The following is a 14297-nucleotide window of genomic DNA, read 5'->3' as shown; positions in this document are numbered from 1 at the left end:
ATTTACATATAAATAATTATTTAAAATTAGGATTATTACATTATAAATAATTTTCTTTCATATTAATTTAATTATAAGTTGACATTATTTTTAATTACAAAAAAAAGGCAAATCAAACTTACTAAAAAGAATAAAATAATAAAGTTTAACAAATTTAATTCAGTGAGCTAACTTGCATTTATTATTAATTTATTTTAATTTTAAAACCTCTTACTCTAATTTATACTTTTAAATCTTATTATTATATTACATTTAAATTTATAGGTAAGTTATTATCATGTATAACACATCAATTTTATAAAATATGATTCAATAAAAAAATATAATAATTTTAAATTAATAAATATTTGTAATTATATAATTAATTAAAAAACATTAAAATTAATATTTTAATTAAAATAATTAAATATAATATTATAATATTATGATAATATTGTATTATAAATACAAATTAAAAAATTATATATAAAAAAAATACATATATATATAAAAAATATTCTTGCAAGAAAAAAATTAATTGTTCTAATAAATAGAGTAATTCCTCGCAAGTTTTGCGACATGAGCCCATTGGATCCTCCTTCTGGGTTAAGGTGAATACTGATGTTTTTTTTCTTCCTTAGACCCATCAGGCTTTTGAAAGAGGTATTTTATGAGATAGTTATGGTAGTTGAAAATGGGGTTTTATCTATAATATTATTGTCTATTTGGCAAAATTTGTTTTTTTTTTAATTTCCGTCTTTTAATAATTATAACTTGTTAAATTAAATTTTAAATTATTTTTTAATATTTTTTAATTAATATATTTTAAAAAAATATATGTTTCTCAATAACAATGCTTAATAAACCCCAATTAAGTAATAGGAACAGTCTTTTGAGTTGTGTTGGAAGGGCTCCATGTGGCCTGAGACATGGAAATTCGAAATACCATTCTTGATTGTGACAATCTCTATAATTGAGGGGATATGTTGTCTCTATAATTGAGGGGATATCGTTCTTGATTGTGACAATCTCAGTGTTATCTCTATAATTGAGAGGATGGTGGATTTGCAATCTTGCGTTTGAAAAGTTTAAGCGGTTCACATTTTTAGGGGAATTAATTTTTGTGCAGACTGATTGGTTAGCTATGCTTCATCTTTACTAGTGAGTTCTCATCAGTTGGATTATCTCCCACTAAGCTTAGTCATTGAATCTATCATCATCTCATGGGGTTGCATCTTCAGCTTTATGTTGTAATTCTATTTATTAAAAAAAGGTGAAAATTAGTATATAAAGGATGTAAGAGATATAACGTCAAATTGGAAAAGAAAACTCTAAAGAAAAATGATGTATTATGAATCTTTTTAAATACTAATAAAAAAATTTATAAAATATCATAGTAATTTGGAAACTAGAATTCGATATATCTGTTTGCTTGGCCCAACTAGTTATCATTATCAACACAAGGCAGCCACCACTGAGACCCCTAAAGGCAAATCTTCATTTGAGAGAGGAGCTCACGAGGATAAAGGCAAAAGTTAACAAATGCATGACACCATGGATATTCAAAAGATAAATTTTCCGAGTTCATTTTTCCAACCATTGAGGTTATCCACATAACAGCTCTCAAACAAGGAAATACAAGCCACATGTCTACCGAACCAATAATGTAAACGGGAAAAAAAATATACTAAAAGTTTACAAGCCATTTTGGCTGAGCCAATCAAATTACTACCGGCAGCCGTATGGTGTAAAGCTAGAATTTCATTTCTAGAAGAAAAGAAACCCTCACTCATTTACATATATACGCATTTACAAAAGAAAGAAAATACACCAAAAAAGGATTAAATTTCATATATATATATATATATATATATATATTAACTGACCTCTCTGTTGAATCGGTTAGTCCAATTACTACCCACATGAGATAATCCGCCAATGGTATCATGAATTTATGACAAAAGAATATATAGAATTCCAAGCGAACTAAGACCTGCAGCTTGCTCTTCATTTTTCTTTTTCTTTTTTCAATCCATCAAGTCCCCTAGGCTCTAATTGTGCTAAAAAGGACAAAAGTCGTCTTGCAACGGAGCAATTCCACCCACCAGAAAATATCAATCATTCTTCTTCTACCAGTCGTCAAGCCATTCAGGAACATTAAGATCATCTACCTCTCGGGATGGGGAGGCTAAAGGAAGAGTGCAGTCGTCAGGATGACTTTCCAAATGTTGGGTGATACGAAAGGTTATATCATGAGGAACATGAAAGCTTCCATCTCTAATCCCCTCCCAGTCAATACCAGCAAACCATGGGTGACTTTTGACGGAATCAGGGCCTAGGCATCCAAGTCTTTTATCTTCATCAACCTCAAGCAACTGAGTAAGTTATACAAAAGTAAATATGTGTTATGTTATAACGTTTTATAGAATGGAAAAATATTCCAATATAAGGAAAAAAGAAATTGGAGGAAATAGCTGCAACAGAACCTTTGTGATGAGATCTGCGGCTTCAAGGCTAAAAGTAGGGGGAAGAGTTATTTGTCCTTTTGCAATCTTTGCATAAGTATCAAGCTCACTTTCTCTCCATGACCCAAATGGCATTTCACCTTGCAGCATGAAGTAGATCAAGACTCCCAATGCCCACCTGCAAATTTTCCAACAAAACTTTATTCAGGTGGCAGCAGAAATTTCAACAATGCTTTCATAGAAAATAGGGGAAATTTAATTAACAAAACCACCAGCACATGCAGGTTAAAGCAAGCAAACCTTCAAGTACTGCTTCAACAAATTCTCTTATTAATGATAGCAGCTAACCTATTAAAACAATCAAGTTCACGAGGGCAGTCTCCCTCCCTCTCATCTCTCTCTGAAAAATAAATGAGGGAGAGGGAGCCAGGGATAGGAGAGAAATCAAAAGAGAAGATAGGAAAATTTTCTCTTCAAAAATTAATTGAGAGAGAGAGGGAGATAAGGAGAGGAGAGACGAGAATGAACAATATATAGATAGGGTAAGAAATTGGAGATTTATGCAAAGTGTAGAGACAATATTGGTGCAATCAAAAGTGTAAGGACCAAACTGACAGAAAGGTTAAAGTTTAGGGACTAATTGCATGAACAACCTTAAGTTAACACCAAGTTAACATTTTATTAACAGAAGAGGTAAAAGTACAGGTTTTACCAATTAATTACTGATTCTTCCTGCAAGCTAAATAAAACAGTTGGTCAACTAAAGATTGAACATGAATGATATTACCAGTCAGCAGGAAGACCATGCCCTTTTCCCTGGACTATCTCTGGAGCCAAAGAATCTGCCATTCCACAAATTGTAAATGTTCTCTCGCCAGACAACTTTTTCCCAAATCTGAAGTCTACTAGCTACAATACAGCAGAGTATAACAACTGAGCATAATTCCAAGCAATTTGCCCTCCAAGATTAAATGGATGGGCAGACTATATCCTTCTATGGCTGCATGAGGTTAATTTTAGGAACATGGTAACAGCTAAGAGAACAAACCTGTAAAAATCCTTTTTGGTCCAACATTAAGACATCAGGGGACACACCTCTGTAGAGAACACCATTCTGAATAACCAAAAAATGTGGATATAGGGTAAAAATTTGTTATAATTAAGTAAGAAAGGCAAATTCAACAATTGGAGTAAAAGAAGAAACACTTCTAGGCAACAAACCTTGTGTAAATCTTCTAAAGCAATAACAACAGAGGCAGCACAAAACCGTGCAGATGGTTCATCAAGTGCAGTGTGAAGAATTGAAGCCAAAGGACAAGCCAAGCATGCATTCAACAAAATGCCAGCATGTGTTCTATCTGCACAAGTACATAGAACCTGAGGCACACAAGCTGAAGGATTCATACTCTTTATTAGATTCTTCTCTTTCAAAACTTGTGCCTCCTTTCCCAGCCTCTTGATCTTCTGCTTTGAAAACCTTTTCAAACTAAGCAAATTTTCTGACAACCAACAGATCCATAAAGAAGCATTTCATCCATGTTAGTATGATAGCACATCTGATATTCATCAACATATTTCCATGCAACTATAAGTAATAACAAAAGTTCCTGAATAATAAGATATCCTGATCCCTAACACACAAAAAGTCTATTACGCTGTGAAGTAAGCCAACCAATGAAAAGAGCAACTTTTTTGATAACAAAATACTGCAGTGTATCTCCTGTTTGCGTGCATGTACATACTTACATATGCACAAATAAAGTAAAACTAACCTGAGTCCTTCAAAAGTACAAGTCCAATCTCACTGCAGTCAGTGCTATACAAACAAGTCCTCCATTCCTACATGGAAAACATTATTAGACCATATGCGAAATAGCTCACTTTGCAGCATAAGATCTAGGCAACATAACTACAGACAAGACAGAGCACCTTTACCAGATCAAAGAGGCGAACTTTGAGAGAAGCTGAAATATCAGTACTTTCCATAGATTCCTTGGAAAAATCTGAAGATGAACCCCCTGACCTAAATGATACCAATCAGTGATATCAGGGATATGAAATACTTTTAATCCAAAGAATAAAATGATCTTATAAAGTAAAATAAAAAGTATAATTAGGCAAATAAAAAGCTCCAATTCACCCACAGAAAAGTTTGAATGCAAAAATAAACAACAAAAAACACTCTAATCGAGATAATAACATACTTTTCAACATCCTGTGAAAGCTTTGTCAAAGGGCCAACTACTGAATCAAAATTTTCCTTTGTTAAGATGGAACACATGCAATCACCCACAGCAACTGCACTTAATGAACCAATATCTTCACCCAGAAGCACCCACTCACCAAAATAGCTACCCTCTGTCTTTTCCAATGAGAGCATTTTACCACTCATCAGATTATTATCCTCTTTTTGATTGTCAGACTTCAGACTTCCAACATTTGGGCTACCTAATATGTGTGCGTCAAAAGTGAGTCTCACTTGTCCCCTCTGGATGATGTACAACGCAGAGGGCCCCTCACTCTGCAAATTCATGCTGAACAATTACTTAAAAAATGGAGTTACAGAAGCATATACTCTTTTAGGGAATGAGTTTTACCCCATCAACTATTGTCTGTCCATCTGAGAAGGAAACTTCAGAAAGAGAATCAGCAATGTGACTGAGCTGCAAGATTGTCAATCTGGAAAGAAGATCCACAGTACGTAGCAACTTCAGGGATGACAAATTAGAAAATTCTGACATCAGAATTCCACGAAAATCTTCTCTCTTTAAAGCCCATAGTGTTCCACTTGTTACAGCACGTACAGAGGCCTGAAGTGGCTTATTGTACCTACATTGCCATGTATAAGAAAGATCATAATGGAATAAAAAAGGAAGCATCAAATCAAGCAAAAAAAGAAGATATTTTACATGAGGAGAATGCAATCAGACCTCGAACAAAATACTTAGTCACACATGAACAAGAACATGGAAGGAGTTTTTCCCTTGAAGTGTTTACTGTAATTTACGAAATAATTTTTGAGGTTGAATGATCATTTTGCTATCAGAGATCAATTATTTCTGTGCCTGGTTGACTCATATGCCAATTTCAAACAGGGAAGACATATTTTCACTTATGGAAACTACTAGCAAAATTGTTTTACAACAATATATATCATAAAAGAAAAAATGGTAGACAACTCACATCAGTGCCAGCTCTCCAAAGGATGATAACTTCTCTGCTGTATAACGCTGCAAAACCTTTGGTACCTCTCCATTTTTCTCTTCCTGCCATCATATAAGTGGTCAAAAGTCAATCAGTTGCTCTCACAAATGAATGGCAATATTGACAATTTAATCAAGTAACAGAAAAACAAACCTGGGTGGCAAAGACCTCAAATTCTCCACTACCAACAACATAAAAGCAATCACCTTCACCACCCTGCCAATTAAAATTATCAATAAAATTCTACACTTAGCAATAAAACTCTACCCATAATGTCATGCAAGAAGAATAAACGCCTTTAATTATATCACAAATCATAAGCCCACGTATTATGTGGATTAACATTCAATTCAAATTTATGTCAACTGTACATGGGTTTTCTACTGTGTATATTATAAAGATGGTAATGTTTAATTCAGCCTTGGGAATATAATATCAGTATTAAACAGAAGTTGTTTACTCTATTTACATCTGCATATGCATGGATTAAAAATTACCAGTAAAGGTTGCAGTCAGCTTATTCTTTGGATTCAAATTTTCTGATTCAGGTGCCGACTATGTAAGTCTTTCATGCTTATAGTGTTTCAGAACATGAGCCCAGCACTGAGGTTCTTTTAAATTTACATGTTCCTATTAAGCAACACATTTACACATCTTTTTGACCAAACAGACTTGGTTGTAGGCCGTTATTTTTTTTCCTAGCTTTTGCTGACCTTTGATCAGTGTCATCAACGCCAGGTATCAGTTAAAGAATCCTAATAAAGTAAGCAACTTAAATTATTAAACAGGAAAGCAGGGAATGGAGTAACCTGTTTAACTACAACTTCTCCTGGCTGGACTTCAACTCTTTGCATGCAATCCAACAAAACATGGCACTGAGAATCAGTAAGCTTTCTGAAAAGGAAGTGGTCATGCAATGCCCTCTCGATGTGCGCCTGTAGGCATATGAACATTCATGGTCTTAGCAAACATGAAAATTCCAAGAAAGAACACTTTGACAGAAATGTGCCACAAGTTTATGCTGAAGCAGACACAATACATATATAAGAGAATATTTACTTCTTCTTCCCAAGTTTTCCTATGGGCTGGAGAGGGAGGAACCCAAATTTTCCCATTCTCAAGTGAACTCTCAATTGCACGAAGCCGAGCCCGAGATAAATCATGCCTCACACGATGGTTCCTAGAGTTCCAGCTAAAGGTTGAAGGAGATTCTGACCCTGTCACCTCTACAACTTGAGGAATAGGGGGTCGTAAGAAGGAACCTGGACCTGTTGATTGACCAACAGCACTCTGAGAAAGAGAAGAAAAAAAAAAGGAACGGGAGAGTTCAGATGACCACCAATTGAGGAAAAATGAATCAAGTAAAAATATATAGATATAAGCAAGAAGTTCACTTACATCAGTTAGTCCATCAACATGCACAACTATCACAGTGATGTCATCGGTACGAGTTTCGTACTGTAGCCAAAGTCGATAAGATTCAGCTACAATTGCGGCACAAGCATCCCGTGGATCTTTATATTTTTCAACCTGGAGGGGGAAAAAAAAAGATATTACCCTTCAAAATAAATGAAACATGGAAGAAAAGAAAATGAATAGAAAAAGCGTGAGAAGTATATTACAGAAACTCCAAACTAAAGACATATAACAGCTGATAAGCCAACCTATTGAAGATGTATAACAGTTAGTTCAAATTAAAGATGTACAACAGCTGATACAACAATCTATTGAAGAGGCCATCACATGTTGTGGCCTGAAACTGTTTAAGATGCTTATTTGGCAATCTTTTCATGGGTAAACCATGCTTACAAGAAGCAGCAAGCAGAAGAGGAGCCAAACTATATTCAAATATCAGTTAATTGAAGTCAAAAACAGCAGCATGCAGATATATGATACACAGGAATCATACATCAATATATTAGTTTCTGTGATTGTCTTTTACAACTTTGGCATATAATTTTGGATGAGCAATCTACTAGACCCTAAAATTTTTTGAACTTTTTTTTGTTTATTAATTAAAATTGCACATTCTCATTTTTATAGAAGATTTAATTTTTCGTTTATGTCGAGTAAAAATAAATGCCAACTTTTAGGTTGTGTTTGGATAAAGAACTTGAATTTGAACTTTTCAACCAAATGTAAAATGGTGTGTTTAAATTACACAAAGGTATTTCAAATTCAACCTCAAACAATTATTCATCCAAATTCACGAATCAATCCAATCAAGCAGAGTCTATATATTACAAACTTCATTTAAATAATTTAAACTATATATCCTTTCATTTCAAATCCCCACCTACCCAAACACAACACAATATACTTCTCAAACATCAAGGATGCTCGACTACCAGGATTACATGATTCATTCTTGGTTAAAATCACTGCGCTTATCCCGCTCCAGCTTGTGCCTGCAATTTCTCAACTTCACTAACATCTCCTAACTATCATCCGCAATATCAAACTCCAATTTCTTTCTAAATCTCCCATCATGAAATCCTCATCACAATTCAGTGAATATTTTAGTAATACTATTTATAGTCAGAGGTCAATGAAAATTTATGGATTACATTGCTTCGATTGCTAATTGAAAAAAAATGAACGGCAAACACTGCTGTTTAAAAAAAATTAGACATTAAAAAGAAAGAAGATACCTTACCATCTCAACCACATTTTGGCTTGAGAGGAACTCAAAGACCCCATCACTAGCAAGCACAAAGAAAGGATGATGAGGGGTAAGCTCAAAAACAACAATTTCAGGATTAGACACAACACCAATTGTCTCAGCAATGGAATCCCCAATACTCCTTGTAAACGCAGTTCCGGGATACATCCCATTTTGGACCCACAATCTCGGAGGATCACCATCATCATCCTCCTCATTTCCCCAACACTGCACATCTGGATTCTTTAAACCCTCAATCTGATCCAAAGTAAGCACTCTTGCACCACAAAGCTTGACCCTCTCCAGCTCATCAGCTCTAAAAGGAGTTTGATCAATAGACAAATCAACAGCAGCAATCTCATTCCCTCTCCGCTCGGCTATAACAGCTCTAGAATCTCCGGAATTAGCCACGTATATCGTCCTTCCCCTGACCAACACAGTGATCGCCGTAGTACCGCTCATGCTATCATCCAAACTATCAGCTTGCAACTGCGAATTGGTAGTCAAAAACGCCGAATGACAAGCCTCCACGGCGTCTACGTGAAACTTGGTGCCCCTCAGCAGATTCTCACACAGCTTCCGCTTCACGAATTGGGAGCACTGGGCCCCAAATTCTCCATGCCCATCAAAGACCCCAAAGAAATGATCGTCTGGACTCGACCCAAAAGGAGTGTGGATACAGAAACTGTCCTGATTAGCCTTATCGAGTGCATCGGGGTAGTAACCTCGCTGCGACAAATACGAGTATCTCAATTCGTAGTTGGCCGATGGGACCTTTACTGTCCTAGATCCATCAGGAGGAAGGAACTGAGAGGAAACCCTAGAAAGTCTGGTGATACCAAGTTCAGGGTCTCGAGTCAAGCTCAACTGGTTAATTTGGTCACGAGTTTCTGATTCCGGAGAAGACGACGGCGGCGAGAAGACAGGCAAATCAGTCCCTCTCGCATTTTGGCTACTCTGCAAGGTCTGGGCCTGTTGTTGTTGTTGTTGCTGCTGCTGCTGCTGCTGCTTGACTCTGGGGTCTCTGGGTACACACACCTCGCCGATGCAGCCTCGAGAGTAGACGCAACCCATTTAGTGAAAATTCATGAGATGATTGTCTTCAATTTCCTTCAAAAATTTTTTTCAAAAATCACCAAACCGGAAAAAAAGAAAAAATTTTCAGCACTCATTACAAAATGATTCCTGTTAGCTGAGATCTACTATGGAGAAAGACCGTTACAGGAACTCAACCATAATAATAATAATTTATTATTAATTATTATTATTTTATTAATTATTAATATGATACAGAAATGAAGAACAGAAGATCGCGGTAAAAGTCTTTCTCACTCACTCAACTGTGAAAAAGTCAAAGTAACAACAAACCGAAACTGATTTGCAAGTGAGGCTCTGGCTCGTCATCACTCATCACTGAGCTGCATTGCGCTGCGCATTTTAAGCATAGGGGAGCCCGGTGCGTAATGCGCACACGGTGGGTGGTTGGCTGGTTCGCTACTTGGCTGCAGGCTGCCTGGTTCCGTCTACGGACATCAAAATCTCTAAAGATAGAGGAATGTGACGTGACGTTGGCGATTGACAGGGGGAGTCCCTCACCCACTCACTCAGCTTTTTTGTGGTCTGCTCTCAATTTCTTGTTTTTTAAATTTTAGTGACAGTAATTTTTAAAATTATTATTTAATAATATATAATTATAATTAATTATATTACTAAAAGATGAGATTTTTAATTGTATTATTTATTTTTTATAATATTAAAAGGTGAGATTTTTAATCATGCTACTATTTTTAATAATTAATTACAGCCATTAAATTTTATATGTTAAATTTGGTTAACCATTGTTTTAGACTTGAAATTAAATTGATTCAATTGAAAGTTATATTTTAACCGTTGAGAAATAAATTCATAGTTAATTAAATCTTGATAAGTTAAGTAGGCTGCTTAAATTTTTAATTTTTTAAAATAACTAATTAAGTTTTAAATTTTTAAATAATTTAAAATTTTAATTCTGTTAAGTCACTGCTAAAAAATTAAAAATATGTACATTTAAATCTCATCGAATAAATATATTTAATTTTAAAATTTTAATAATTAGAATTATAAATAATTGTTAATTTGTATTGTTATAAATAAATAAAATAATTTTATAAAATCTTTAAAATACATAAAATATTATAAATAATTAAATTTAAAAATATTTAAAAAAAACTCCTTTAATTCAATCAAACACCTAAAATAATTCAGATTTTTCTTTCTTTTTTTTTTTCATCAATCAAACACAAATATTGTTATCAAAAGTCATAAAAATATATTGAAATTTAAATTTAATTTTCTATGCAGATATGAGATTCAAACTACAATACAATTTAGAAATAAAGAAAATCTAAAATTATTTCTTTTAATTCTTTATGAGCTTTATTAAGAAAATTTTTTTATAGCTTTTATTATTTATAATTTTTATATTTTAGGGCTTTTATTAGCTTTATTAAGAAAGTTTAAAATAATTTCTTATAATTTAAATTTTCAATATATTTTTATGGTATTTTGTTATTTACCTTATATATAAAATAATATCATATATTTTTTAATGGCATTTTTTTTTAATTTTAAGGTTATATTTTATTATTTGATTGATGAGAAAGAGAAAATAAAATTTAAAATCCTTTCGTGCTTGATTGAAGTAAATAATCGTTTTATACATTTTTAATAAATTTAAATAATAAAATTATTTTATTTATTTATTAACAATATAAACTAACATGCTTAAAAAATATAAATTAACATAATTTATTTAAAAATTTATTACTATTTTTTTAAAATTAAATTTATTTATTCAATAAATATAAATAAGTAAATAATCAGGTTATTTCTTAAGAGTTTAAATATTTATTTTATTAATAAAAATTTATCGGTGTTAAAATTTATATATTTTTAAAAATTTAAAGATTTAACGACTATTTTAAAAGGTTCACAATCTGATCAACTTGATTTGATCAGAATTTAAATAAGGCCTATCTTTTAGGGGTTTAAAATGAATATTTTGCCTAACTAAATCAAAACTAAAATTTAACTATAATTAAAATCAAATCAAATTACAGATAATCAGTTTGATTTTAAATTAAAATTAAATTTTTTAAAATTATATTTAAAAAATTTAGTTATTAAAATTAATTTAATTTAATTAATTTAAAATCACAATTTTAATTTTAATTCTTTGAGTTTTGAATCGAAATCTGCAGTAATTTAACGTGGATTTAGTGTATTTTATTGACTCCTAAAGTATGCCATTAATAAGTAATTAAAAAAAAAAAAACAATTTGGTAATTTGTCATTTTGGATAAAGCTATCAGAGACACCGACTGGGTAGGTTTGCTTACGAGATTATTAAGCAACTCCTTTTGTTGACAAGTCTTCGCGTTATTAAAAAGTGATCATCAACGTCACAAGATAACTGTCCACCACTGCTTCTTTTAACATAAAATTTAAATAAATAAATAAATAAATAACATTATCGCTTGCTGCAACTGATCGTCTTCTTCATAATTCAATAATTTTTCACATTATCTATAATAATTTGTGAATTTAAAATTAAAAAAAAAGTAATAATTAAAATAATTATTATATGCCTTCTCTTATTGAGAGTAAGAGAGAGAACGGAAGCAAGGGGGCGTGAGAAGCACGTGTATCCGACATAAACTGAATAATTCAAAGTGAAGGCTTCAGCGTACATGCAGCCAACAAGAAAAAAATTTTTCGAGTAAAATTTAAATTTTTTTAAAATGTAAAAATAATATATATCAAAAAAAAATATGAAAATACGAAATTTATTCAACAAGTGATTACTTTATATATTATTTTTGAATTTAAATTTAGTGATATTAAAAATTAATTATGATTATAAGTAAAATCTTAAAAAATTGTCTAATTTTAACTACAAATCCATTTCTTCGACTTATTTATATTTATAGTGTAACAATATCAATTTATAGTGTATTAATTATATATTATATGAGCAATCTAATTTAATTTAAATCAAAATATATATACACTCAAGTAATTAAAAAAATTATTATTTAATATCAAGTGAGATAATTTAATAAATTAATATTTTATTTAAATTCTTTTAATTTAATAAATTAATAAAAAAATAATTCAATAAATTAATATTCTGCTTAAATTTCTTAATATATAATACTCTGCTGTTATGTTATAAGAGATTAATTTTTTTTAATACATTATATTTTTATTTAATAATATTTTTACAACATATTTAAATGAAAAAAAATATGGATCGACACAGAATGTTTGAAAAAATATTAAATTGAAAATAATAAATTTATATTTAATTATTAAAATATTTATAGATATAATTTTAAATATATTAAAAAAAAAAAGGCAACAAGAGATTGAGAGCTCCATCCATGTTCACTCATTATTATGAGTGGACATTTTCCTGAGTGGTCCCTTCGGGCTTGTGCTCCATTCTGTTCCTGTTTAATTCTCAGTCTTTATCATTTAATTTCATTCCATCCATTGTACTTGTAATTAATTATTTCACCTACATGTCCATATCAAACGCCTTGTTATAGGCCTTTTTTTTTTATTCTTTTCAGATGACATTTTTTTTCCAAGTGTAATGATTATTCCCCATAAATGTAATTAAATGATTTCATTTTTGTTAATCTAGGCAATCTTATGGAGATCATCATTAAATTATATTTTTATTTTTTATTAATAATAAAATTAAATTTTTTTCATTTATATTTAATTTATTATAAATTTAAAATATAATATATATAATAAAATTTATTTATTAAATATATAAATATCACATATTTATATATTAAATTTATAATGAATTGAGTTTACATAAAAATTTAATATAAAATCATTTACTTGTTACTTTTTGGCAATTTAACAAAATAATAATGAAAATGTGCAATAAATTTTGCTGTGATCTTGTATACATTGGCCATATATTTTTAAAATAATATTCATTTAGTCATCATAAAGGAAGAGATTATGTACAATTGATTCTTGATATTTATTTATTCTTATTTATTTAGTTACTTTATAAATATTAATTTAAACTTGCCTATTAATTTTCAAGTGAAATTCTATGATAATTTTGTTTTAAATGATTTTTTTTATACAAGAAAAAAAAATCTATCGAATCAAATTTGTTTAGTATGTAAATAATTTCTACCCAACCTTTGGAAATTATGTTGAAAAGGAAAAGGAAGTTAAAGATTTTTATTTTATTAAAAAATAAATATATATGTTAATATTATTAAAAATAAATATATTTAATTTATTCTTAAAATATATCATTTATCTAACAGAATCAGATTAAATATTGATAATAATAAAATTTAAATAGTATCGAGATAATGCAAATCAATTAAATGTTGATGAGGATAGCTATGGATGAATTTAATTTTAATTGAGACAAGTTTCAGAAAGTGAAATTATTTTGAAGGATACCCAAAAAAAGGGAACAAACACGTGAGATTGTTTTGGCAGAATGAAAGAAAAAGCCAACAAACAAGAAAAACCAAGGAAAAAGATAGCCCTTCCTCTTTCCATCAACCAAGGTGTTGGTTTGATGATAAAAATATCTAAATGTCTACTCTCTATTTGATTTATATTTATTTTTTAAAATATATTTTATTATGTGTAGTATTTAAATTTATACTTTAATAATTTTTTCTAAACTCTACAAATTAAGAAATAAAATAAATATGCATTTTCTATCTTATATGTATTTTTAACCGATTAAATAAAATAAAAATTCAATAATTATTATATTTTATATTTAATATATATATATATATATATTTATATTTATATTTTATAAAAACTTCCTTTGCATTCCATTTTACACAACATTGAACCAAGCACATCGCAATTTCTTTATTTTTTATGGGAAAATCAAAACAAAAATGTATGTTTTATATTTTAAATAATATTATATAATTTAGATTTTA

At 30.4% G+C, this 14297-nt stretch overlaps 1 protein-coding gene across 1 annotated transcript; it reads right to left on the bottom strand.

The window, feature by feature from the left end:
* Positions 1 to 1538: 1538 nt before the first annotated feature.
* On the bottom strand, positions 1539 to 9822 carry LOC110651937 (protein phosphatase 2C and cyclic nucleotide-binding/kinase domain-containing protein). Its single transcript, XM_021807414.2, has 16 exons — positions 9647 to 9822; positions 8305 to 9420; positions 7047 to 7178; positions 6708 to 6938; positions 6458 to 6583; positions 5802 to 5864; positions 5628 to 5710; positions 5042 to 5273; positions 4649 to 4965; positions 4380 to 4467; positions 4217 to 4283; positions 3666 to 3943; positions 3493 to 3558; positions 3232 to 3353; positions 2466 to 2622; positions 1539 to 2354 (listed from the first exon to the last, which is right to left on the bottom strand). The coding sequence occupies exons 2-16, from the start codon at positions 9382 to 9384 to the stop codon at positions 2109 to 2111; spliced, it is 3288 nt and encodes a 1095-aa protein (XP_021663106.2). The 5' UTR covers positions 9385 to 9420; positions 9647 to 9822; the 3' UTR covers positions 1539 to 2108.
* Positions 9823 to 14297: the final 4475 nt, after the last annotated feature.

This window comes from Hevea brasiliensis, chromosome 11 (genome assembly GCF_030052815.1).
Source record: "Hevea brasiliensis isolate MT/VB/25A 57/8 chromosome 11, ASM3005281v1, whole genome shotgun sequence".
Lineage (NCBI taxonomy): Eukaryota > Viridiplantae > Streptophyta > Magnoliopsida > Malpighiales > Euphorbiaceae > Hevea > Hevea brasiliensis.
The sequence above is the reverse complement of the archived record's forward strand: the minus strand, read 5'-3'. Positions and strand labels throughout refer to the sequence as shown.